The sequence below is a fragment of the Haliaeetus albicilla genome, chromosome 10, assembly GCF_947461875.1.
Source record: "Haliaeetus albicilla chromosome 10, bHalAlb1.1, whole genome shotgun sequence".
Lineage (NCBI taxonomy): Eukaryota > Metazoa > Chordata > Aves > Accipitriformes > Accipitridae > Haliaeetus > Haliaeetus albicilla.
The window spans coordinates 32013158-32038954 of record NC_091492.1 but is presented as its reverse complement, the minus strand read 5'-3'; the positions used below and the strand labels follow the sequence as shown (position 1 = coordinate 32038954).

The window sequence follows — 25797 nt, the reverse complement described above, 5'->3', positions numbered from 1 at the left end:
GGAGGTGCTGGGGGACAAATGTCTGTGCTGGAGGATGGGATTCTCCCGCCCGTGCTCTGCAATAGAGGTGATTTTGGGGAACCTCTGTGCTGACTGTGTCTGGGCTGTATCTCCCCTGCTCGGACAAACTTTCCGACTGCTTACAAGGCTGCTCCCATGGCATCGTGTGGGTTCGCTTCCGTCGGAGAGGATGGATGCCCAAGGGACTACCCTAAATAAAGCGCTGCTCTCGTGGCCGGCAGAGCTGCTGCCAGAGGGGGCTGTGCGGGACAGGAGGATGTAACCCCGACCATGGCAGCTCAGCCTTGGCATCACTGGGCTGGTTCCCGAACCGTCTATGGCTCTAGACGGTGCAGTCTAGAGGCCTGTTTGTTTATACTCTGCCTACATGGTTAGAGGGGATGCAGTGCCTTTCACCCGGGGTTATATTTTGAAAAGCTGCTGTTTTATCAGGAGAATGATAAGGTCTTGACATTGAGACTTCCAGAGTGATTTTGGTTGCTTTGCTTTGGTTTTGTTTTGGAAACATTCCTCTTCCTTTGCCTGAGTAAAGAAACTTAATTTCTATCAACAGAAGTGGAAAAGGTGCTCATCTTCTCTTTGCATCTCTTCCTGCCCTCTGCAAACCCTCCTCCCACTCCGCCAAATCTGCTGATGTCCCAGAGCCCCAGACTACCCATGGTCTTTTTGCTTCCTTAATTTCTATTTCTTCACATTTACTGAATTTATGAAATTCTGCAAAATTTCCACAAAGTACATCTGTGTGGGAGTACCTGAACCACGAGGAACAACAGGAAGGTTGGCGTAAAAGGAACAAAGTCCCAACTGGAGGCAATGGGAGAACTGAGGGCCCTGGAGAAGGTACTCAGACACATCAACAGATTTGGGGGGGTGGAAGGAGTGTTTGCAGAGGGCAGGAAGAGATGCAAAGAGAGGAGGAGGGAGAGGATGAGTGAAAAAATAGAATTGAGCAAAAACCAGCAAAGCAATGGAGAGGAAAAGGAGCGACATGTAGCTTGGGGCTGTAGAGCTTTTTAGTTGTTTTATTTCAGGTGTCTTACAGCTGCCCTTGAGCAGGTGCCAAGGCTGCACTAGAAATCTTAGGTCAGGATGGGGACTAAATCACATTTTTGCTGTGTGCCTCAGCAGTGGGGAATTCACATGGCACCCACTGGACACTGCTCCCTTGTCTCTGCCCGTGTGTGGAAGGTGCAGCGGCACTGGCAGCAAGGTGCCTCCCAGCATATATCTTTAAAACACTGCTAAACAAAATTAAAGCCTCTTCTGAAGGCAGCTCGTAAACCTTTCCGGCATTTGCGTTTGACAAACAGTGTCATAGCTCACAGTGCAATTTACTGTAGTGACTTTCTGAGCAATTAATCCACCTACGTCTTTGCCAGGTCTCCCGTGGTTCCTTTGACAGTTCATCGCATGGCACAGAATTTTGTCAATTTTAATCCTCCTCGCTAATTTTTAGGTTATGTTTTCTTCTGGTAAAACCAAATGCTGATGTGAGCAAAGCGGAGCAGGTCAGAGTGAATTGGGTGACATCTGGAAAAGCAGGAGCTGGTGCTCACAAGCTTTGCCCTTGGTGGGGAAGCCATAGAGCTACGTCTGCCATGCGAGCCCCGAGCTAAAGGCCTGGCGTAACGAGCTTCCCTGTCACTTCGGGCCATGCCCGCAGGCTCTGAGCTCTACCTGCAGTTTTCTGACAGGGGTTAGAGGAGGAAAAGGTAAAGCTCAGCTGAGTGTGGGCAGGGGGAAAAGGAAGAACAGATGGTTCTTGGGACATGCAAGAGCCTTCTTTTTTTCTCAGAGGCACAGCCTTTGAACCTCCCAGACGGGTAATTCTTGTTTATACGCCCACAGAAGGTGACGGTCCTGGTTGTGGGCCTATTGGTGTGTCTTCCCAGACATGGTGTGTTTGTTTTGTAGGTGGATGTCAGGCACTGCGTTGCTCTTTTTTTTGTTTTGTTTTATTTTTGTTTTTTTAAAAAACAACACAAAAACCAGGTCGAGTGTGACTGTGGGGAAACTCGTAGGCAGCAATTCTGCTTTGGCTGGGGCTGTAAAAGCTAATGAGCTCCTTCACTCCAGATGTCTGAGTTTGTCCTATCTGTGGTTGGACCGATGGCATATTCTATTCTGCAGCCCCCTGTGGTGTCCTGAACGGATGGACTCCAGAGCTGGAGGAAGAGCAGTGTCATGGCGTAGCATCCTCCCTTAACGCCTGGATTTATAGCAGAAAATGGAACATGGCCATGAGGATGAGTAGACGCTGTACCAGTAATGCCCTCCTTATGTCACAAGAACCTGTCTGAAGACACCCCTTGCCCCAGAGGCTGAGGTCTGAAATGGCCTGGAAATGGAGGTGGAAACCAGGAGTTTGGGGCTTGGCGGAGGGCCCTGGTTCCTGGTGCGTCCCAAGATTGGTCAGAACAGAAAAGGAGCAGCACCACACTATTGCCTGATGCTGGGGAGAAGTGAACCTGATTCCAAAAACTGATGCGCCTTTCTAGGCATAAGGAGAAGTGGTGGCCATCAGACACCACCATTCCCCTTCCTCTGTTTGATATTTGGCCTTTCCAGCTTTTGTGCGAGAGCACCTGAACGTGGGGTAGGAGATCTGCTTTTCTTGGCTCCCCCGGACCAAGTGCTTACAATTTCTGTTTTTCTTCCTGGCTTTCCAGAAAGCTACTGTGCAAACATCTTGTTTTACCCTCTGGTGGCCAAAGATGTTGGGCTTTGATATTCCCTTCTACTCTGTAGCTGGCTGGAGGAGAGCATGGCATCTGGTGCTGGGCTGCTCTGTTCACTTACAGCTTGGGAGAGGGAGTTCTCTGGGTGCAGGTTGTTGCTGTTTAAGCTCCCAAATCCTTTCTTTGCCTGCCATGCACCTTGCTGGGGCACTTCTCCAGCTTTCCTTGTGCTGGAGCGTGTCAATCTTCACTACATCTGATCAAATAATTTGTTGCAGCTGTTAGGGCTGAGAGTCCCCTGCCCACACCCCCAACTGCATGCATGTGGTATTTTATCTGTTGAGGTTTTTGGGGGTTTTTTTTGACTCTGAAATGTCTTTTTTCTTTTTTGAGGGAGTTGGAGCTTTTTTGTTCCAGTTGAGAACTGTTCAAAATAGACTCCCAGGTGGAATTGGTTCTAATGTAAATGTGTGTCAGTGTTACCAGGGATATTCTGTGACAGGGCTTTCTATGCCATTTGCTGAAGGTCTTAGTTAATTAGATGATTAGTCTTCTGGTCAAGTATCTATCTGCAAATAAAAAATAGCAGTTGAATGTAGCTGCTAAAATACTGTTGCTGGAATCAGTCTGTGGCACAGAACAGGAGGGCTTCTTATTTAATTAAAATCAGGAACATACTGTACTGTACTCTCCAAGGGTCAAGGAACAAAAGGGACGTACACATAATAAGTAGCAAACTGTCCTTTCAAACCCCTTGAGCTCAGCTCAGGGGAGCTGTGTTTAAAGGGACACTCTCAAGATAACATTTGTGATTTCTTTTCTTTTTTTTTTTCTTTCTCCATACTGCTGTGTGGATTATTGAAGCTGAAAGTATCCTGTGACTTTTAATTTTCTTCTTACCTACTCTTCCTCTTGGATTTGAAGTTGTCATCAGGACCGCCTGGATGCCGAAAATCCCTGTGTGCGTGCTGGCTGGCTGGGTTGAGCTTGCTGGGGTCCCATTGCAGGAGCTAACCTGTGAGCAGCCCCAGTAAAAGGCCAGAGGCAGGCTGGACTGGGGGCTGAGCTACCATCCCAATGTGGTGTGGGACTGGGAGTTACTGGGAACCCTTTTGAGGGGGGGAAAAGCACTGAGCTTTGTGGTCCAGCACCCAGCGCTTCAAAGGGCGAGTATCTGTATGGTTTCTTCTGAGTTGTCAGGGTTCAATGCTTGCTTGAAAATTGCCACCAGCCTAACAAGCTCTTCTGTGTTTGTTTCTGCAGGACGTCGCGCTGTTGGAGTACCAGCATCATTCCAGGGATTTTGCTTCTCACCTCCCGCCGGGGTCTATCATGCAACCGCAGCGGCGGAGGCCATCCCTGCTCTCCGAGTTCCAGCCAGGCAATGAAAGGTACTGGCTCTCCGCCTTCCCCCCGGCCCATGGGCATCCCGACTGCATTAAGCGAGTATTTTGCACAGCGTTGTGGTGTGGAGGAGGGCTGTGTGAGACCTGGGCAATGTTCTGTTGTATCTTGGTACTGACTGCTCAGTCACTGTGCTGGTTTAGCTTCGTTATGCTAATGTAAGTGGCACCTTTGCCTTCTGGTTTCTTCCCTTGGACTGTCCTGCATTTTAAAGACATCTTAAAAACACTAAACAACAAAAACCCCCACCTCCCTCACTTCTGTGAAGCTACATGTCGCTGTAACTGGTTACATCGGCTTTCTTCAGTGTAGAAAATAAAGCTGTGTGGTTGGGTTTGGTCTGTGGCTCCCGAGGCTGAAGGGAGGAGTGAGAAGAGCTCATTTCCACTGTGCATCTCCGCTTCCTCTTCTGCTGCTCTTCCTCGCCACTTTCATTGTTTTTGTTTCTCTTTCTGCATTCCCCTCGCAACTCTCTGAGCTGCTTTTTTCCTGTCTGCTCCCCTCATGGCTCTCCCGATGTCCCTGTTTTCTTTCGTAGCCTCCCGTGGGAGCCTGGCAGTGTTTTTGGGTGCTACTCAGGCAAGCGCTGTGTGGCTGGAAATGCTGTAGATGCTTTAACCACAGGAGCTGATCTGTTCTGAAGGCCATCACTCTCACTTTCTGTTTCATCTCAGAACGCTCCTCTCTCACGGTTTCTCTTCTGCATTTAATGCTTAGTGGTTTTGGAAGAAACTGGCCTGGAAGTGAAATAAGAGCCTTGCTACAGTAGATTTATGCAAAGCATTTTATTTTTATGCTTATGCCTTAGTCAGGCTAAGAATAAAACCAGTGCAGAGTCACAGAGGCGAATCTGTTTCTCTAAAATCATAATTGTTAGGGGAGAGGAGAAAGACCTCGGTGTGCTGGATGCATGAGGGCATAGATGCAGACGGGACCCTCTTCTCCTAGCGGGATGGGTTTGGCTTGGTGCTCAGCAGAAACAAACCCATGAGAATTCGGAGGCAAAAAGCAGCCTCCGAAGTTAGTTTTGCATCAGTCCTCCTGGGTGTGCTCTTCTGGATTGTGCCTGTGGCACCTGCATGTACAGAGGGTAATGTCACTTCTGATGACTAGTGAATTATTGCAGCATGTTACATTGCCTTGGCTTGCTTTGATTTCTCAGCGCTTTGATTTCTTAGCGCAGAGTAACACGGTTAGGTTGGAAGTGGGTCAGATTCAGCTAAATTTGGGGGTGATGGGTAAGGAGGACCCAGCAACATGCTCCTGCCTGTTACCTTGGTTCTTCCATATAACTGAAAAAACCCCCAGCTGCAAGTGTTGGTGTCTGCTGTACCACATGCCTAATCTGGTGTGGTCATCCAAGCATCTTGCTTTGGCTTACAAATGTTTCAGACTCTCCAAACTTATTTTTCTGTTGACCATCACATGAATATGGGTAAATGTTAATCGAGGTTGTCAGGTCTAGATACACATCCAAATGTTTATCGTGGTTACTTCACTTTCAACGTGAATGGTGGAAGTTTTGGCATGCTATAAAAAGAAACTTTCTTTTGTAACAGACCCAACTTATATTTCATCCTTTTTCCCTGTAACATCTGAAAAATGGAACTTTTGCAAAAATTATACTGGGTAATAAAGCTAAAAATACCACTTAAGTTCAGCTCAGTTGGCATCTTGTGCCAGAATGCTGGGATATAGACTCATTAAAAAAATTTGGGGGGGCACCTGGGGATGCAGGATGGGGGATCTGCAGAAGTTTTCAATCCAGTATAGTTAAATATTGCAGTTATTCAAACTGGGTGGTGTTGGGGTTGGGGAGGTGTTAGTCCGTTTTGCAAAGCCAGCTACTGTTTCTCTGCATCTTTAAGCACTACACTTAAAAGTCTGTCCTATGGGGGCAGGTGTGTGGTGTGAGGATCTGCTCTAAAATATTGCCTGATGTGTTGTAAATGGAGCCCTTTGGATGTTTGGTTGCTCACCTTGAGGGTTCCTCGGGTGCTCAAGGACCAAGACCCTGGAGTTTCTGGAGCAGGTTGGGCTGGTCATTGATGCCCGCCCCAAAAAATAGCTCTGGCTCTGCCTGGTGCAGAGCAAAGCCTGGACAAGGGAGGGTGGCAACAGCAGCCATCACTGCAGCTGAGTCCCCTTGGCAGGTTCACGCCGGGCACATCTGTAAGCACTTTGGCTTTGTTCCTGCGCTGGGATTGATGGTTTTGAGCAGAGGCAGCTGGCTCTCAGCGTGAGGGGCTGGGGAGGAGGGAGGGACCAAAGGCAAACAAGTCATGTCCGCAGCGCAGGCACAGGGGGTGAATAGGGGGAAGCACAGGAGTGTGCTGTGTCTGAAAGGAAGACAGTCACCTTGGTTCCCTGCCTGATGCCCCTCCTGGCATGCAGCAGTGGTGTGAGGGAGACAATCTTCCCCTTGAAGCAGGTGTTGGTGGAAGGGAATCCTTCCAGTCCACCATTGCTTTGGGTATTCAGAGGAAGCAGCCTGTCTGCTGTTGGTCGTGGTGGCTGACGCTCTTCCAGGATCGCTCCCCTCCCTAAAGAAATCAATTTGTGAGTCTGGTGAAAGTGGAATGTGGCAGATTGACAGGGCTGGAGATCCAAGCGGTGCCTGCAGCCGGAGAGTGTGATTCAGCCCTCGGGCTGCTCAGGGCTGGTTCCTCTGAGCCCACCTGTCCAGTGGGCAGCTGCTGTTTGCCCTCCTCTCCTGGAATCCACAGGGATTCACTTTCTGCTGGTTTTGGGGGATTGTCCCCCAGTTTGGCTTTGCCTTCAACTTGGGCAGATCTCTAAAGCCTCTGCAGGCTGTCTTTGCACATGGTATTTGAGGCTTCACTCCGTAGATGCTTTAAATTCTGCAGAAATGATTTGAGCTTGCTTAGATGGTCTTCCTACAGCTTTGCAGGTCTTCTGTCTCTCCTGGCTGCGGTTTTGCTGTAGCTACCAGGGTGGTGGTTAGTTGCAGTCCGGTGAAAAGGGAACAAGTGGTGAAGCATTTCACCATGGGCACAGTGTTTTAAGTATGAATCAGGTGTTGGTGGCAAAAAGCTGTTGAGTGGTAACTTGCTGGAAGGAATGGGGTGCTGAGATGGTCCCACATTTTGGGGCTCCCTGAGCAAGAAGCTCATTGAATGTCAGGCTCAGGGAGCTGGATGTCCCCACAGCCGAGCCTGGTGCGTCAGGCAGGTTGGGGAGAACCAGTTCCTGAAGTGTCACACCATTGTGGGCTCTCCTCCCTCGGGGGTGATGTGCCTTCTGCTTCTCCTGCGTCCCACCCTGGGCAGCCCAGTTCTGCAGGAGATGCTGGGGAGTTGCAGACTGCCATTCTCCAAGTACATCAGCCTTGAGAGTCATCATCACCCCTTGGTGGATGGGTAGAGACTTGAACTCCCTGTGCGGCAATTCTGGCTTGGAAGAAGGAAGAAAAACTTGAACCGCTCTGAATCTGTTGCTATAGGGAAAGTTGGCTCTGCCTGTCTTTGCAGGGATGTGCTGCTTTCCTTGATGGTTTTTTTGGTAGCAGGCTTTTTCTTGGAAGGATCCACAGACTTCCCCTTAGCTTGTTCGGTTGGCTGTGCCAACTGGACTGCAGGAGCGAAGAGAGGTATTTCAGGATCTGCTGTTGGTACAAGTCGTACCATGAATACTTGCAGAGGAATGTCCTGGCAAGGTGACAAGGACTAGGGTTTTTTTTTTTCCTCTCCTATATATATATTTTGGTCCACAAAAGAGGTGAGAAAAACTGGGTTGAGTGTTAAATGGCAGGTGCCAGCAGGGTGAGGGGTCTGAAAAATCAAGGAACTGGGTTTTTTCTGACTTTTCACATGCGTTAGGATTTTAGAGCAAGGTTCCGTATTAATGCAGGAATGCTGGGGTGGATAATGGCTTCTCTGGCAGAAAACGTGGCTGTAAATACTGCGTTAACATGCATACTGCTTATATTCTGCCTTTATCCAGAATAAGATGAGTCACTATTTTCATAGGAGATTATTTTCCCAGTTCAGGAGACCTTTTTTGGAGCCCTTCTGCTTAGCAGTCCTGAGGAGTTTGAAGACGTTTGCCTGGTGCTGATCTGAAGTAAGACATTTAGGGTACGTTAAGCAGCTGCTGTGTTTCTGCAGCCATCCGAGATAGCCATGTGCAATATAGCATGAGAGCAGGCCTAATTACTGTGCTTATTGAATGTGATTAATCCTGCTGGCTGAGGAGCCCAGGGAGCGGTGGGAAGCCGGGGCGGTGTGCGTGGCCGCTGGAAATCACGTGCAGTTCTCGGTCTTCATCTGTGCTGGGCCAAATGGCACCAACTGCTCCCGAGTTAACAGCGCGACCGATCTGATTTTATTTATGGTCTTTAATTAAGTTTCCATTTTTAAAGGTGACCCTTTTCTCAGGCGTGAGCGGCGGTGCGGCTGAAATCCCTGCAACCATACATCTTTGTGTCTTTTCACACTTGAAACGATGTTCTGGGAGCTGTGTTTTTTCCCTCCCCATAAATGAACGTGGGAAAATAATGTCTGGAAAGGGCAGATGCAATGTCTGGAAAGGGCAGATGCTGGTGTGTAGACACTTGGTGACGAGCCTTGTCTTGCAAGTACCCTCTGCTCCGGTGTGGGCTGTGGGCATGTCCATGGGTGGGCATGGAGGGTGACTGAGGCTGCCCAGAGATGTAGGGACACTAGGCTTTGTGGAATGGGCCAGTGTGCCCTGCCAGGGAGGTGTGAGGGGAAGCCTGGGCTTTGCCTTGGCTGGGATGAAGGGGTAAGAGTTCATGATGCACCTTCTCCATGCATAACCTCGAATCAGATTTATTTTGGGGGAGGAAAGGTGATCTTGCAATGTATGCAGCAGGCCTGGTGAAACATGGGATGTCCCTGAAGCCGTTAGTTCATGGAGTGCTCCAGTCACCCAGGACTGCCAAGAGGGCTTTCCTGTGAGGCTCCAGGTTTTGGATGCCTGAAGAAAGCATGTGGAGGAGCTTGTGGAGAGACACAAATACTCCTCCTCTTGAGTGAGGCAATGCCATTGTGTGGCACAGTGTTAAAGCTTCTGCTGGTCCTGTCCATGAATAATTCAGGCTCTGTGTATGGGGATCTTCAATATGCAAGTTTTAAATAAAGCATCTGCTCTCATCTAAATTACAGTTGGCTTGGAAGAAGTTGGCTAAGAGGGTTGCGTGGGGTGGCTGAGGCACAGCTACCTGCTCTTGCGTGGGAATGCACAGCCAGAGCATCAAGAGGATGCACGTGGGGCCGTCTGGTCACAGGTGCTCAGTCAGACCTCATGAGGACCTGGGAGTCCTTGAGCTGGGCCACACGGTGAGCTAAGCATCCTGCTCGGGGCTGTCCCACATGTTTGGCTTGTGAAGACTCAGTCCTGCTGCTGGCAGACATTGCTGAGGGTGTGGGAGCTCCACCTTCCCCACCCAGACAGGCTGCTCTTCCCATGGCCTCTGTTGTTAAGTCATGATGGTTTTTTCTTCCTCTCCGCCTATATGACAGAGGGAATATATCAGCTGGCCCTGTACATGTTTTTCCAGCTGCCTGGTGGCAGCTTTGCCACCTACAAATCCTCCCGTTTCTCTCTTTAACAGGTCTCAATTTGCCCAGTCTCCCACTCTGGCTATGGTTAGCTGTAAAGGGGTTGCTGAAACCTCTGACAAGTCTTAGCATTGGCTATAAATAATTCACTTCAACAGTAGTGGTTTTCTGTGTTACTCGCTCTCAAAAGCATTTTATTGTCTGTCTGTACCTGTGGCGGCTGGACACTTTTTTTTAAAAAAAACTTATTTTTGGAGACAATTTCCCACCAAACCATCTCAGCCGTCGGAAATAAACAGCTGCAGCAAGGCAATCATTTGTCTTGGTTCTGATTCCAAGAGACAGCGAGAGCCAGTTTTCCAGCCTGGTTATGTTGTTTGGCCCCATGATGTAGGGAACGATATTTGCAGATGAGAGCAAAACTTAAAATGTGCCCTTGCTGGGAAGTTGGTGGGAGCCGGCTCAGAGTCACTGCTGGTGTTTTGAGCCCTTAGTGCAGGCGGCACATCTCCGTGAAGTTAAGCTGGGTTTGCTGGATGTTGCAGAATAGCAGTCGTTCCTCCTGCTGCCACCTTCTGCTGCTCAGCTGATGGAGACATGGGAAGGTTTGAAGAGCAGGGGAGGGTTGTGCTGCTCTGAAGAGCCAGGCAGTGTGCTTCTGAGGTGGGTTAGTGGGGTGGGAGAGTCCTCTGACCTCTTAAAGTTTGTACTTGCCCATTTCCCTGGGATTTGGCTTCAGCAAAGTAAAGAAGATAAAGGCAAGATCCATTTAGATCTCATCATGGCTGCTCTTACAAGCCCCAAAGGCAGCTCAGGATGTCTTGTTTGATCCTCTCTCCCAGGAGAGAGAGACTCTCAGCTTCCTCTGCGCCCAGCTAGCCGTCAACTCCTTTTTTCAGTCCGTCTCGTGCTCAGCTGGTTCTGGTATAGGTTTAGTGTAGCAGAAGATGTTTCCGTAGGTCCCAGGGACCTGCATGCATTGGAGCGAGCTGCAGGTGCCCCACGCTTGCTGTAGGTTTTTATCTGCTCATACCTTCCTAATGCCCCATGTGAATCTGCTGAGGAAACATCCCTGGTGAATGAGTAATGTGACTCTGCAGCTGGTAGGGTGTGATTAGTTTGTCAGATTAGTAATAAACCAAAGGTCTAATCTTGGGTTATCTTGGTCTTCTGGACTCAGACCTGCCCAAAGCAGAGCTGTGTGTGGATGGCTGGAGGTCAGGGCAAACCCTGGGCACCCAGTCTCGGTGCGTCAGCAGATCTCACGCTGCTCCACTTCTTTTAAGTAGTTTAGTGTTTGTGGTGAAGGACTCCAGGTGAAGACTAACCAGCCCCACTTCATAATTAACGCTGGCATTTGGTTTATTTCATATAGTCATGCATAACTCACATGCAATTAAAAACACTCTTTCCTTTCAGCAAAGCAGGAATCTCTGGAATAAACCAGCCAGGTGGGAACTATTTAGAAAATGCAGCAAAACCCCAAACTCAGTGTAACGGGAGGGTTTTTCAGGCAGGGCTATTTTTATACTGACAGCAATGTCATGACTGTATAAAAGTCTGTTGTAAAGAGCTCGCTGCAGGTGTGGATGTAAAGAGTGAAAGGTGTGAAGGCTTCAAGCAGGAGCATTTGTATTTGCAGCCAGGACAGGCTGAGCGGGTTGTGTCGGGCAAAGTGATCTCGGGAGCGGCTGGAAATTCCAGTGGATAAAGTTAATAGCAGTTCCAATGGATGTGGAAATGGAAATAAAATAGCACCCTATAACACTGCAGCTGCTTTCCCTGGCATGGCCCCTGCCTCGCTGTAAGTAACTGCCTTTGTAAAGCTGAGTGTTGCTCTTATCTTAAAAATACATGTTTTTTTCTGAGCGTAGCAGTTGTGTCAGATTGTTGGGTTCCTGACAACTGCAGAGGTCTCAGAGCCGTCCTGTGTCAATTAGCAGCTTCTTGGTAATATGGCATTAAAAAAAAAAAAGTAAAAAAAAATACATCTGATTTTTAATTGCCTCGGTACAGCAGAGCCTTGGGTGTTGGAATATTTTAGCACCTGCCCAGCTCAACAGTTGCTTATTGTTCCTGGGTTTTACAGCAGAGCCCAAAATGTCGGCATGCAGCTGTGGGCAGGCAGGGTTTGCACAAGGGATTGGGACAAGCCAGCAGGAAACTTGAGAGGTGCCAGGAGATATTTCTGGGCTTGCTGAGAAAAGTTGAGGATCATTCAGTGTGAAAGTGTTTGCAGGTGAAGCGAGCTGTGTGCTTCAATGCCAAATTTAAGAGCTGTTCTGCTCTGAAAAGTTTGCTGCGCGAGCTGTGCGTTTGCTCTTACGTAGGTTGGAGATTGGAGTGGCAAAGGCAGTGCCAGAGCCTCCCCGCTCTCCCATCCCCTTTTTGCTGGGGAGGAGGAAGAGGACGAGCCAGATTCTGTTTCTGTGTGTCAGCAGCAAAGCTGCTGCCCGAATCCCAGCACCAGCCACCTGTGCCAAACCCACAGCGGCAGAGTTTGGCGTGCACATGTTTTGTGCCTGCTGTTGATGTTTAAATTAAAAAAAAAAAAAAAAAAACAAAAACCAAAAAAACAAACACCAAGAAACCAACAAAAAAAATCTTTGTCTTGCTTCCTTGAAGCAGGGTTGAGTTTGCCACGCTGCTGCAGGGGAGGGCAGAGGGCTTTGCCTGAGGTGGTGCCCCCTGAGAAGGTGGCTTTCACTGGGGTTCCTCCTCTCTCTGGATGCGGTCCAGAGCCGTTACAGCTGCTGGAAGACTCCTGCTGGCTTCAGAGCGCTCTGGGTCCTTCCCTTTTTGTCATCCTTTCTGAGATATTTAATTAGCTAGGTAAAAAGTAATGTCAGCAGTTGCAGTTTGTGGGTGGGGGCCAAATGATGCACAAGACCCCCTGTCTTTTATGCTTGCTCTTGGCAAAATGCATCCCCTCCCTTCCTCCCTTTTGAGTAGCTTCAAAGGCTGTTTAGTTTGTCAGTGTTTGGTAACTGGGGAGGATGCTTTACCGCGCAACTCGGGAGAACTTGAACAGTCTTGTTTAAGGGGAAAAGAAAAAATGTCATGTTTTTTTCCAAGCCGTGAATCTCCTGTGCTTCATTTTATTTTTATTTTTTTAAGAGACTTCTGCCTGAAGTGTTAAAAACACACCCTTGGAGCTGCTGCAGCAAAGCTGATCCTTGGGCACAGTAAAAAGTTTAATGTATTTTTGTAGGATCCCTTTACAATTCTCACAAGGGAATCCTGCTAGGAAAAATAAAGCTACAGAAAAAGTTTTACATTTGTTTAAAAAAGCAAAACCAAACCCAATTTCCAGGTATTACCAACTGCATCATGTTTAACAGGTGAAAGATATTTGAGCCTGATGTGACTCATTGGTGCAGTTGCTATCACTGGATAATGCGCCTTTACAGCTTGCCAGGTCTGTGTCAGAGACGTGCAACTACATGTGGCTGGTTTCTTTCTTCCCTCATCCTGGAAAAATAAATCCCTACTGTCTAGCCATGGAGGAGTATGCATTTTTTCCCCAGCATATGATCTTTGGTATTCCTATAGAAGATGCTAAATATAAACAGTGGTGCAGGTACCGTTGACTAAAGAAGCCAAACGCGGCAGAAGGGAGCTCTGCCTGCTCTGAGGGGCCACGGGGGGATTTATGGGCCAGTTCTGAGGATTTTTCCGAGCTTTGGCTTTTTCTGGCCAGCCCGACCCACGTGGCATGACAGGGAAGGCTCAAACCTACAGCCTTGTTCACTTTGCCCTGGTGTAGGAACAGCCACCCACCTTGTGTGGTGGGACAGGAGATGACAGCGGGCCCTCCAGGTGACGCGGCAGTGAGGAGAGGGGTGGCAGGGTGGCCTGTTGGCCTTGGAGGGTGGCAGCGATGGTGTGCCCCATGTCCCGCTCCCCCAGGTGATGCCTGGTTCTGCCTGCGTGCAGCGAGCGCTCCAGGAGATGCACCGTGCCCAGCGACTGAGCTATGGAGCATCGTGGGTCTGCAAAGACCTGAGGTGTTGGAGTCCAGGGCTGCCTGGCCTCCCTTCATGCGTCTTCTGGGAAATGGGCAGAAGTTGAGCCCTCTGTCCTCCTCAAGTGGCTTGCAGTTGTAGAGCAGGGGAAAGCACAGGTGGCTTGCTTTCTAAAGGCTCCTTTCTCTTTGTCCCCAGATCTCAGGAGTTGCACCTGAGAACCGAGGCGCATTCCTATCTCTCTGACCTGACCAAGCCGTCGGACTTGGAGTTCATTGAAACCAAGAGGCCGCGCCTGGATCTGCTGCAGGACCCCCTGATGCGGCACTCGCCTCTCCTGAACCAGAGCCAGCAGGGAGGGACAGAGGACCTCTCAAAGGTAAGGGGGCAATGGGCTGGGATGCTAGCTGGGTGTGGGGTCTGTGTGATGGGATCCCCTTGGCTTGTGTAGAGCTACCTTTGAGGGTCTGAGCCGCTACTGAAATCAGTGTAGGTGGTGGCTCCTGATGCATCAAGCAGTGCTTGATGGTGTTGGATGATATTCACTGAGATGGGGTGACCTCTTTGGGGAGACAGAAGCATACTGGCTTTCCCCATGACTGTTGTAGTCATGGGCTTGCATTTACTGGGCTATTAGATGCACCAGAACAATTTGGAAGCCCCTGTAGGCTTAATTAGGTATGGTCATGTCTGTTTTTTCTGGATACTGTGCCCTGATTTGATTTTTGCTTGACCTTTCTCCCTTATCACATCTCTTTATTTAATATTGGTGTTTGAAGGGTTTGAATCGGTTGCTGGTGGTTCTTTAATATAATCTTCCCCAGGAAAGCCTCCCTTGTCTTAGTCTCATTTAACAAAGCAAATTGTTTACTTGCGATTGTCCCCTCTGCGCATGTGATAAAGGTTGCAAAGAGAAATCCCTTGCTTGTGTGCCTATTTGGATTTACTTTTCGTGCTCTGTTGGGGTAAATTGTATTTGATTTTTACCTCAAGCTTGGACATGTTCCTGGTTGGCAGGAAAGTCTTGCTGGGTCAGCATGCTGGGGGCAGCTGACTTGCGCTGCTAATGCGAGCTCCACTGCTGCGAGCGCCGAGGGTTAATGCAGCTGCAGGCTGGGCTTCAGAGATGTCTCAGCTCTCAGTGAAATGAGAAGTCATGTCCTTACCCAGGGTGATGGGGATGGTTTGCTCTATCGCTATAGGAGCTAACTGAAATAATATGCAGGTGAGAAAGCTCTTGCTTGGGAGTGCTGGGATATTCATACATCTCCTATCCATACAGTACTGGTGGGCCTTACGTGAGATCCCTCTGGCCTGCCTCAAGTGAGAAGGACATTTAACTTTGGGGTAGTTCAGATGCCAAGGGAGGCCTGGCTGGATCTCCTGGAGGAGGGGGCTGCAGTGACTGCTGATTAGGAATGGTGAGCTGATGCTGGAAGGGATGGAGCAGCTCTTTTTTAAGAGCCACACTTGAAGTCTGAGACTATGAGAAAGGCACCAGCCACATCAGCTTGCTGTCCTTTAGCTCTTGATAGTGTGTTGCCTTGGAAAAGATGCTTCCGAGGTGCTGTGGCCCTTCTATGTCCTGTCTTTGCTGCTCCCTTGAGATGTGTCTTAACAAGGTTATGCTGTGACTAGCCAGGATTCTGCTCTCCATGCCACCGACACGTGGTGGCTCTGAACCGTAGAGTATATTTGGGGGATGCTGGGTTGGGTGGCTGATGGGGAAAATAAACTGTTGGCCATGAAACAAAAAACATCCCTCTCCAAAGATGTGAGGAAACGAGGATGGCTTTTCTGTCTGCACGTTATTTCCATCAGCAGTTCTGTTCTGCCTCTCACCAGAAAACCACGTATTGTCTCAGCTATTTGTTTCTAATAGGCAAAGCTGCTCTTGAGGCATTAGTTGGTGAGTTCAGGGGCTGCATTTGCTTCTTGATCTGTGACACATTTCCAAGAATTACATGCATTTTATGGGGCTTAAAACATTTGTTAATGAAAGGGAGAGAGAGAGAGAGAAAGCTGTGAGATACAATTCAGCAAGACAAGATTATGCTTTTAGTGGAGCCATTTGTAATTTCAGAGTCTGGAAGGAAGAAAAAAATGTGGTGTCCCTGACTGGTGAGAGCCTAGGTGGAGCTGGGATTAGTTGCTCAAAACTAGCAGGGGCTGTTACCAGAATGGGTTTGATGGAGCTTACTGCAAGGCTGGGATGATCTCAGCGCAGTTCAAGCGGTTGGGAGCAGAAGGCAAGTCTGGGGTGTACGATCACCATTCTGAAGGTATATCTGCCTTTTGCAGCTTGGGAAATTGGATTAATAGCAGTCTTTTGGCTTTATTCTTGAGCAGTCAGCCTCAGACTAGTCTATAAACTGCTTGTGGATATTAAAGTCATGGTAAAGCTCCCGCAGCTGATCTGTGCATCGCCCTGAGCCTCAGTGTGTTCTGCGTGTGCTGGTCCAGAGGGAGTGCAAAGAGCTGAGACTGGTCTTTGGCCACAAGCTCTAGACACTTACACATCTGGGCTATTTACACATGTAAAACTGCTTCTTGCATCCATGCTAAGCCAGTTGAATTCGGCACTGGGCTCCGATGGTGTAAATCACCATCTAGAACAGCTGATAAAGACCTTCCTGAGAGGCTCTGTGATGAGCTCCATGACTGCCATCAGCTCCTCTGCCTGGCTGATGTGACCTCCTAAACCAACATGTCACGATGCAGCCCGTCCTGGTGGCTAATTCCCACTCTGCTCCATCCCTGTGGAGACTGGGCCATGCTTCACTTCTAGCAGCACCGTGTTTTTCTGGCTTGCTCAGCATGTCCTCTGTTCTCAGGGGTTATTCTGCAAGCTTTCCTCCCTTCCTGCAAGCACTCCGCAAGGTGGGTGCAGAGCCAGAGGTCTCCGCACATCTGCAAGCTGCGCGTGGACCGGAGCGGTGGCACCCGTGTGGTGGCAGGACGTGTGCCCCAGTGACCACAGCCAGAGAGAAATTTGCTGTTCCATCTGTGCTGCTGACTCAGTGCCTGACGAAGTCGTTCGATACTTTATCTAGGGCAGCTTTGCAGGCTGGGTGAGCTCTTCGGGTGAGATGCACCACGTGAGCCCGGTATTACTAAACACACTGGCAGTTGTTTAGACAGGGTATCCTAGGAGTTGTTCGCTTACCCCTTACCCCATTCCATGTTGTTGCAGTCACTGCGTGGCAAGGAGCTCAATTTACTCATCAGAGTAACAGCACTATAGGACTGCTTTTCATGGTGATTTTGCAGATTCAGCTAGTTTTTCACAGTAAAGAGCTCCACAATACCCTCGATAAAAAGAGTAGGAGTTTGGTTATACACTCTGGGTGCCAGCCTGACTGTCCGTCCCAAGGGTCATAATGAATGCAGCAGCAATGGATGTTGCTCTCAGGCAGTGGATACCTGTTGGTCTCTGTTGGTTTCAGAGCAGCGGTGGAGCTGAGACGCAGAATCAGGTCTGTGATGGGGTGTGAGTTTAGCACGTCCCTGATAACTACCGGTTACATAGGATTTGCCAACCTTCAGCCCAGGGGAGAGAAGTTAACACCATTCCTGCACATTTCCAAGGCCTTTGTTTTGGGCCATGATCTGTGCTCTGAACACAGATGAAGTAATTGGTGTGGCAAATGCTGGTTACAGGTTCCAGGGGTTTTTTTTCCTGAAGAGAAGTGGATCTCTTAGGTGTTTTATTCCTCTCCTACCTCTCCCAAATGTGGGGTGAGCTGGGCCCCTTTACCCCGTTCAGGATCACTGCAGCTTCACTCCAAGCGAGGCTTAGTTTGTAAGGAGAAGGTAATGTCTTCTATTAGATCAGCGTGTTATATCTGGTGAAAACAGACATGCTTTTGGGCAGCGTGCCTTTCCAAAGCAGCAGCTTTACAGCTAAATCTCAGTTGGTCTAGTAAAAGATATTACCTTTCCTTATGAACCTTGTATTGCTCATATCCTTGAACACTGGTGTTTCTTTTCAAGCCGGGGAGCAGAAGGTTGTTTTCATGCCTGCTTTCCCCCACTTCAGCATCTTTTTTCCCTGCAAGAGGGATTGCTGTCATGTTGCTGCAGTGCCGTAGTCCTGGGCTCCTGCCGCTGGACGTGGCCAGGAGGTGAGCTCAGTCTCCTGGGGGAGAAATGAAATCTCCCCGTGCCCTCTGTGCCAGCGTGGGCTGACGCTGCCTCCAAGAAGGTGCTCCCTTGAGCTGGCTGAGAATAACCAGGCAAAACTAAAGCAGGACTGTTTTTTCAATCACTGCAAGCCTAGATGTGAGATTCTCTGGAAGAGCTGCCGTGATGCAGATTTGCTGGGTGTGCTCTTGGCAGAGATGCAGGAGCTGGTTCCCAGGACCCTCGGTGGCTTCTGCTTTCTTTCCGATAGAGAAAGTCACGGACCTCCATCACGTAACAGCAGATAGGAGTAAAACAGACGGCTCCAGAGCAGGCCAGTAATGTATCTGCATGATCCCCTGTCTCTGCGCATACGTGCGCAGCTGGTGCTGCGTGCGATCCTGCCCCGTAGGGACGGCGAGCGTGGCGCGTCTGGTCCAGCAGCGCCTGCTCTCCCCTCTCCAGAGCTGGAGGTTAGTCCTGTCTCTCCCCTTCCATCTCTTATTCCCGTTGTGCTTCCACTTGTTCTTCTTCCCATTTCTGAGACTGCTTTTCCACCACGTATGTGGTTTGCTGCTCCTTCCTATAGGATGTGAGTCAGTCGTGCTCTGCATTTAGTCCCCTTGCAAGGGCTGTCTGGCTGCACTTACGCGTAGCCTATTGCTCCAGCAGGAATATGCTTACGGGGAGCCATGTAGTCCCACGGGTACGGGGCTGGGTGGAGGCTTAAGAAACCTGAACCTTGCTGCCATCTGCCCTGGCAGGCCGCTGGTCACCGGGTAAGTCTCTTCCCCTTTCTGTATCTCAGATTTCCCCATCTGTACAAGGGACAATGCCACTTCCCTCTTTTGTAAAATAATTAACAACTATTGATGGAAGAAGGCTATTAAGAAGCCATGTGTTGTTAGGACTTGGACTCCGCTTTACATTGTTGAAGGGTTTTAATTTCTTCCCTTTCTGCATGAGTGTTTTTGTTGTGCTCTGGACTAAAAAATGGGATAGAAAAGGGAAGGGGGGAATCTTAGAAAAGGCAGCACCAAGGCCGGGAAATATGTATGGCAAAGCAGAAATTAGGGCAAAGGGTATTTTGCTTTGATGCACGTTAATGTAGCTTTAAAAGCAATTAATTGAAAAAGAAGGAATTAACACGTTTAAAATGCCTTTTTAATGATGCATTGAAGCCAGCAGCGTACATGCCAAATTTTGTACTGGCTGCCCGTTCCAGAGCCCAATTTACAATAAACTCCTGGAAAACAGGCTGTGGGATGGAAAGGCTCTTGGCTAGCCTGCTAACCCCTGCCCTGGCCGCAGGCTGGCAGAGCACCGAGGACAACCGAAAGGCCTTTCGGGAGCTCTGCTTCCTCCTCGCCACACGGGCCGGTGCCTTGGCAGCACTTTTCACTGGTACCTGCTCCATCCCTTGCCGAATGTGCCGGGGGAGGCTGGGGACTCCGGCAGCAGAGTTTGCCCCAGTATGGGGAGGGATGCTCGGAGGGGCAGCGCCACAGCTCCCAGTGCGGATAGCTGGGCTGGCCGGCTGGTACATCACCAGTTGTGTTTTTGCTCTGGGGCTTTGTTATGGGAACATTGATCTGTTGCTGGGATTAACCTCTCAGAGTTTCCAGTGGGTTGGTCTCACAGTTATTAATGAAACTGGCTGGAACTTGTGTTGACCTTGGCAGAAGCCCCAGTTGGCTTGGAGGTAACTGGCAAAAGCATAATCTCTAATTGAGTAATCCAGTGCTGGGGGAAGGGAGCAGAGGGGGTGGAAACGCAGCAGTGCTTTGAACTGGGAGAGCCACAGCGCTCCGACGGGATGCGTGGGAGCGGAGCACTCAAAGGCGCTGAGCACGGTGGCTGCCGAGGGAATTAGCAAGCGAAAGCGAGGCGGCATCTCGGTTCCTGCACCCCAGGCTTCCTCTTGTAGAAACCAGCCCTGAATTCCAGCGCCTCCCTGTGATTTATTGCCGTGGAACAATAGCGCAGAGGGGCTGGAGAACGAAATGAAGCTGTGAGCGTCGGCCGTCCCTGGGCGCGTGTCCTCCCGTAGCCTCGGAGTCTGCGGTTGTGGATCACGCTGGGCTCTCCTTTCCCTACCGGAGGTTGTTTTTCACTTGGGGAAAAAGAGCTCTGGGCTCGTTACTGGGGCTTTTGATGAACATCTGCAAGCAGGGGCCCAGCGACAGCACAGGGCTGTCCTCCTTGGCCGTGCACCTCTGTTGCAGGAGAGTGAGCTGTTTCCTTGGCCAGCTGTGGCTATGCCCACATCTGCTGGGGAGGGGATGGCTGCCAGTGAGCCCCGCGGGATTGCCTGGGCAGAGGGATCCTGTGGAGCTGCGGTAGCGCTGATGGAGAGGAGACACGCTGATGCTGCCAGCACCCTGCCACTCACTCCAGGTTATCCAAAACCCAAGTGAGATGCAGAGTTCTGTGCCAGACCATGGCTTGATCAGCCCTGTGAAATGCCTCAAACGACTTGCCACGAGAAGAATAATAATTCTTACACTGTGGAAGGTGAAATGCCTCAAACATCTTGCCACAAGAAGAATAGTTCTCGCCCTAAGGACTGCAGGGTGCTTGATGCAAAGCCTGCGCATGCTGCATGGCTTCCCAACCGCTTCTTGGAGGAGCAGACTTCTATGGAAGTGGCTCTAACCTCAGGTCTGAGCAATGAAATAAAACAATTTTAGAGGGTACAAACATACCTATGTCTTCCCTGCTTTTCATCCTCCTTCCCCTGCAGAGAACAGCATTTCTTATTAACTCTCCTTGCAGCCTTCTTGGCCGGGAGGCAAGCTGGGTTTTTCCCGTGGTCCTGAGGCTGGTGGTGCAGTTGGGCGCCCATCAGGAACGAGTGGTGTGGGGTTGTTGAGTTCAGCAGCTGTAGGAGGATCCTCCTGCAACGTGTTCGACATCCACCCATCTGCTGTGCAGTTGCTCACGCTGTCAACTTGTGCCTGATAAAAATCTGCCTGCAAAAATGATTTGGTGGGGTGGGGGAGGGAGGGGGGAGGGCGACTTTGCGTTAGGGCAGCAATGATTCAGGGCTATTTCTGGGAAGATGAGGGAGATGTTGGCATTCTCTGTCATTCCAAAGATATTTAAAAGCTGAAATATTTGCATTGTTCACATTGTCACAGTGCAAACACTTCTGGCTGGATTTCTCCCTTCCCCTGCTTTCCTCCCTGCTCTGTGAAGATCATTTCCAAATCACAGGAGGATGAGTGTGAGTGTGTTGACCCCTGCTCACCTGCACGTGAACATACACCTTTGGGAGCGCGTGTCTGCCTTGTGCAAGTGCCCTGGCTCTTGCGGCATGCCCAGGAATTCGTTGCATCGCCTGCTGCGCAGCGGCCATGCCAGGATGGCTGCGAGGGCTTGTCAGCAGCCTGTGCCGTGCACCAGCTTGGGACAGGGAGCCAAAGGAACAAACAGCTGGAGGAGTGTTGTATCTGGAATGGGATGCTCTGCCCCATGCATGGGCTCGTGCTGGTTTCATTTGAAAACCAGACGCTGTTAGGCGTTGTGAAATGTTCGGCTCCTCCAGCTGGCCCTGGGGTGGCGGGGTGAAGGGAAGGAGCACTGTGATTGACAAGACAACTGATTTTATTCCATTTTTCAGCTGAAGTTCCTATGGCCAAAGAACTGAACTATGGTCTGAGAGATCCGGGCACGGCAGGGAAAGCCCTCACGGGCTGCGGAAACGCTCTGGGGAGGCAGGATGTAAAAACTGAGCTTGACCTTCCCCGAGCCGCCTGCAGCCCAGCTCTCCCCTGCCCCAGCTGCTCCAAGTCCGCGGCGTTCCCCGAGCAGTGGAGAGCATGGCCGAGGCTCAGTATGGCTGGAAAACCAACGGGTGAACTGATGCTGCCTCAAGCGCAGGTTGTTGTTTCGCACTTCTTCGGCTCGTTTGTGGTGATCGACATCCAAAACAACCTTTTAAATTGCCTTTCAAGCCGTAGCAGTGGAGAAGGGCGGCATGATAAGGCTGGCTGCTTCTCGGGAGCCTGCTTCATCATTTACATAATTGGACTTTTCTGTTCCATTCAGTCAATATTACAAGGCTCGCGCAGTGCGACATCTCACCTGATCTGCTTGAGGGAAAGAAAGTCCCTTGACTTTGTGTGCCTCACCTCTGTAATTGGAAGAAATATTGCCATTTTTTTCTGCTTGCAACAAGGCGGCGTTGAGAGCTGGGTGTGCTGCGTGGGTTCATGGAGATTTTTCTTCTCCATCTTTGCAGTGTTTTTACATGTTATCTGTTTTTTCTTTAATAGCAACGATTCTTATGTGCCCTGTTATGTCCTGGAAATGCAGGAGAGCAAAGCTAGTTTGCTACTTAACTTTGTCAGTCCTCGGGTGGGCCTTAGGAAATGGGGTTCGTGTGGCAGGAACCAGCACCAGACTCCCATGTATTGCTTCAAAGCACAGGGATGGTGCAGGGTGAGGAGGGCTGTGCCAGTTACCCCTGCTGTCCATCTGCGGTCGATGCGGTTTTGCACATTTGTGGTAAAAAAGAAATGCCCACCTGGAATAAATTTCCAGGGAAGAATTCAGTCCTGGTACCAAGAGTCCTGGCTATATTCTTCTCTCCCTGCAGTTTCGACCTGATCTGGGTTTCTTCTCTTCCCCTCATCTTCTGGGAGGGGGTGTAGGTGCTGCCAGGCACGGAGCATTGCTCTGGCTTCTGCCGGATCCAGGCGTGCTCTGGGATGGGGTATGTGGTTCTTCTCGCTTCCACGTCATCTGGCTGGTCAGTGCAGGCTACAGAGCAGCAGGAGGTTGTTACCGATTCGCGAGCACGTATGTCTTCTCACAGATGAACTCAGCCTCCCTCCTTCTTCGGCATCCCTGCACGCCCCTCCTTGCCCAGGGTCTGCCTGGGGAGGGCGAGGGGTTTGGTGGGAGCAGCTTGGCTGTCTTCTCCGTGAACGTACAGCACCAAGCACATTTTTGGTGCTGTACTTTTTCATGATTATGAAATGCAGCCCGTCCACAGTTCTGACTCACGCAACAAAAGCCAGTGAGTTGTGACACCGATCAGATTAATTTTGCGTGCTGTGTTTTGAGGAGGAGGGTATTTCATGCTAAAGCCTTCCTTCCCAGCGCTGGGTGGAAAGCCGTGGAGGAGATGCAACAGCAATCGATGGTGTTTGCTTGCTGCTGCTGGAGGGGATGGAGTGGAGGAGTGATTTCAGAGATGGATTTGGCAGAGACGAGTTGCTGCTCTTTGTGCCTGTGGTGATGGAGCTGTAATAACATATTGAACATGGCAACAGCCCTTGCTAAAGCTCCGTGACTTCACGTCCGTGCTTCGTGGAGCCTCATCTCTTAACAACACCCTTAGCATCGATAACAAGAGAGGAGCTGTTGAGTGCCAAAGGGCCTAGTTATAATCGCTCGCTGAAAACCTCCTTTCTTTTTGGACCCAAACCTGCTTTTTAAACGTGAAAACTCTTTGGCTGTGTTTTAGGCAGAGAACATTCAGAGGTTTTTCTGGCTTGTTCCACCACGAAATGCTCTGCAGCTTCGCGCTGCATGGGGGGGCCGAGGGGCAATGGACACTGGTGTGCGTCAGGAATGCTGGCTGCGTACTCAGCAAGTGGAGAGGGGTTGTTTTAGGACAAGCTGACAGGCCCTTGGCTTGTTCTGCTGCTCTCGAAAAATGTAATTCTAATTCTTGGCGCCTTTTTCCAGGAGGCTAAGGAGCAAGAGTGTGGTGGAGCCTGCTCCCTCTGCCCTTGGAAATGGGCTTTTACCCAGCGGCAGAGCTGGCTCGGGGTGGGAGCGATGTGCCCTGTCCTACCCCCGGTTTGGTGAATCAGAAGCAGAAATTAGTGGGGGAGAAGCAGCGTGGGCTGAAATGACCTGAACCACCTCGTCGCGGTCCTGGCCTAGATCTAGTTACTCTTTGGTCATCTTAGTGCTCTGACCAAGCATCTTCTGCTTGTGCCAATGTTCAGCCCAGCTTCTGCTTGCCTTCATCCCGGCCAAGGACTGGCAGCCCCTTTAATCCTGCACCCAGTACCTTTCCCTGTGAGGTGCAGGGAGAGAGCGCAGCCCTGTCCTCTGGCAGTGCCAAGCAGCAGAGGAGATGGGCAGCAGACGTGGGGTCGCTCAGCGCGTGGTGCCTCTGCCGCGTCCCGGGGGGTTCCCCCCGGGGCTGCGGAGCTCGCAGCACCCTGCTCCAGCGTACCTCGGCAGCGGGTTTCTCTGCTGTCTTGGCACTTTATCATCTCCTCTGCCTGCACGGTAACGCTTCCTAGGCTTGCCTTGGAACTCTGATCGCTGCCCTGACAAGGGACGTGGCTGATTTCTCTCCTCCCTGTGATTGTTTCTGCCTTCTGATCTCCGCTTTGGATGCTGTCGTTCCCATGGCTGGTTAAGAAAGAACCATTGCCTAGCGCAAATCAAGCCGTCGCATGTGGTTACGCGACCAAACCAAGCGCAGGCTTTTATTTCAGGTTGTTTTTCAGATCTGCGTTATTTTATCTCGTGCCAGCCATCACAGGTATGACGTAGAGCAGATTGCCCCCAGCACCTTATGTGTTTCTGCCTCAGCAGCAGGCAGAGCGGCAGATGTAACGTTCCTGTGTTTACGGTCTTTCAAACACTAAAAGCTACTAAAGAATAGGCAGGTATGTGTATATAAATATATAGTGTGCATTATATTAATGGCTTTCAATATATTTGGAGAGGGATTTGTAAATTCATGCATCCATGAATGTTTCATGTGTATATGCTTTTTCACAGGTTTTTAAGTAACTGAAAAGCCTACTTTTATATATATATATATATTGCACACACACATATATATGTACACTGCCTCATGTACTTGTAAGCTGGTTTTTCAAAGGCTTCTTCTAGATGTGCAGTTCAGTGATCCTGCCATCAGCAGCCACACGGAGAAAGGCTTACAGTCTCGAGCAAAGCTAAATATTGATTTGAGTCAATCTGGGTGCACTTGGAGACATCACTAGTGTTCATGAATACAGCATAATCGCTGATTGGAGTGGGGAAATTTCATCATAAAGGCCCCAAAAGGGAGGTTTATTATTGCTTTCTTCCAAATGCCTGAATTTTATTAGCTTCAGTCATTCTTGGCAGGGCAGTGGAATGGGATTTTATAGTTAGCAAAGGAAAAGTAAACACAGTAATCATTTCACAGCCCCGTGCCTGCCAAACCAAGATGGAAATTCCAGCCTTGGTGGGAAGCTGCTGCTTTGCTAACAGATAATAACAAATTCACTGTGGGCTTATTCTTGCTATGGGAGCTGAGATGTTCAGGGTTTTTTTCTGTAACATCCTGGCCTGGAGAGACAAGGGTGCTTCATGCTTTTCTGCAGGAACAGCCTGGGCAGAGGTTTGCAGTTTGAGTGACTCCCACAGCCGTTCGCAATTAGAAAGGGTGCTTCTGCCCTGAGCCTTCGGGAGCTGCTTTATCCTGCACTCTTGTTGGTATTTGGTCTTTCCTTGGTCAGTCTTGCTCTCATCGCAGAGCTGAGTGATGCTCGAGGAGTGTCGCGCTTGAGACACTGTAATGGTTTCCGCACCCTGAGACTGTCTCTACCTGCTGACTGGGCACAGAAAAAATATTATGGCAAAAAGCCTCTCCAGATAAATCCAAAACTCTTGTGAAAGGTTTGTTTTGCGTGTTTTTCTGGGCTTGTCGAGGCAGAGGGCTGGACCGACGGCTCACGCCTGGACCAGCACCCGCCTGCGTTTCCTGCTGCTGGGGGACGTTATTTCCTCCCACCTTCCTGCCTCGCCGGCCGTGGGGATGGCGGTGGGGATGGCCAGCGCTGCTGCCCCCCCGCCTGCCACCCCCGGGGCTCAGGATGCGGCCTCCCGACGGAAAAGCAGGCGGAGCAGCAAAGGAAATGGCTACTCAAACAAGCGGCGAATGTCGAGGCACCCCCTTCCACGTGTCTGCACAATTATTAGAACAATAAACCATTGAGCGCAGCCGGCGGCGGGCTCTGATTGATGGCGCAGCTGACGGTTGCTTTGCACCACCCGTGCTCCCCTGTCAGCACGTATCCTGCGCGCGGCGGCCTGCCTCGC

The 25797-nt window shown here is 50.1% G+C and overlaps 1 protein-coding gene across 16 annotated transcripts in view; it reads left to right on the top strand.

Moving 5' to 3' along the window:
- NCOR2 (nuclear receptor corepressor 2) overlaps window positions 1-25797 on the top strand; it is a 260599-nt gene that overhangs the window by 87188 nt on the left and 147614 nt on the right. For 15 of the 16 annotated variants that reach the window (XM_069794863.1, XM_069794861.1, XM_069794859.1 and 12 more), the window contains exons 3-4: window positions 3963-4090; window positions 13810-13990. In XM_069794863.1, coding sequence (XP_069650964.1) covers window positions 3963-4090; window positions 13810-13990 — 309 coding nt within the window. Of the gene's footprint in view, window positions 1-3962; window positions 4091-13809; window positions 13991-18369; window positions 18513-25797 lie in introns of those variants that run through there. The other variant, XM_069794869.1, reaches the window with a different exon arrangement.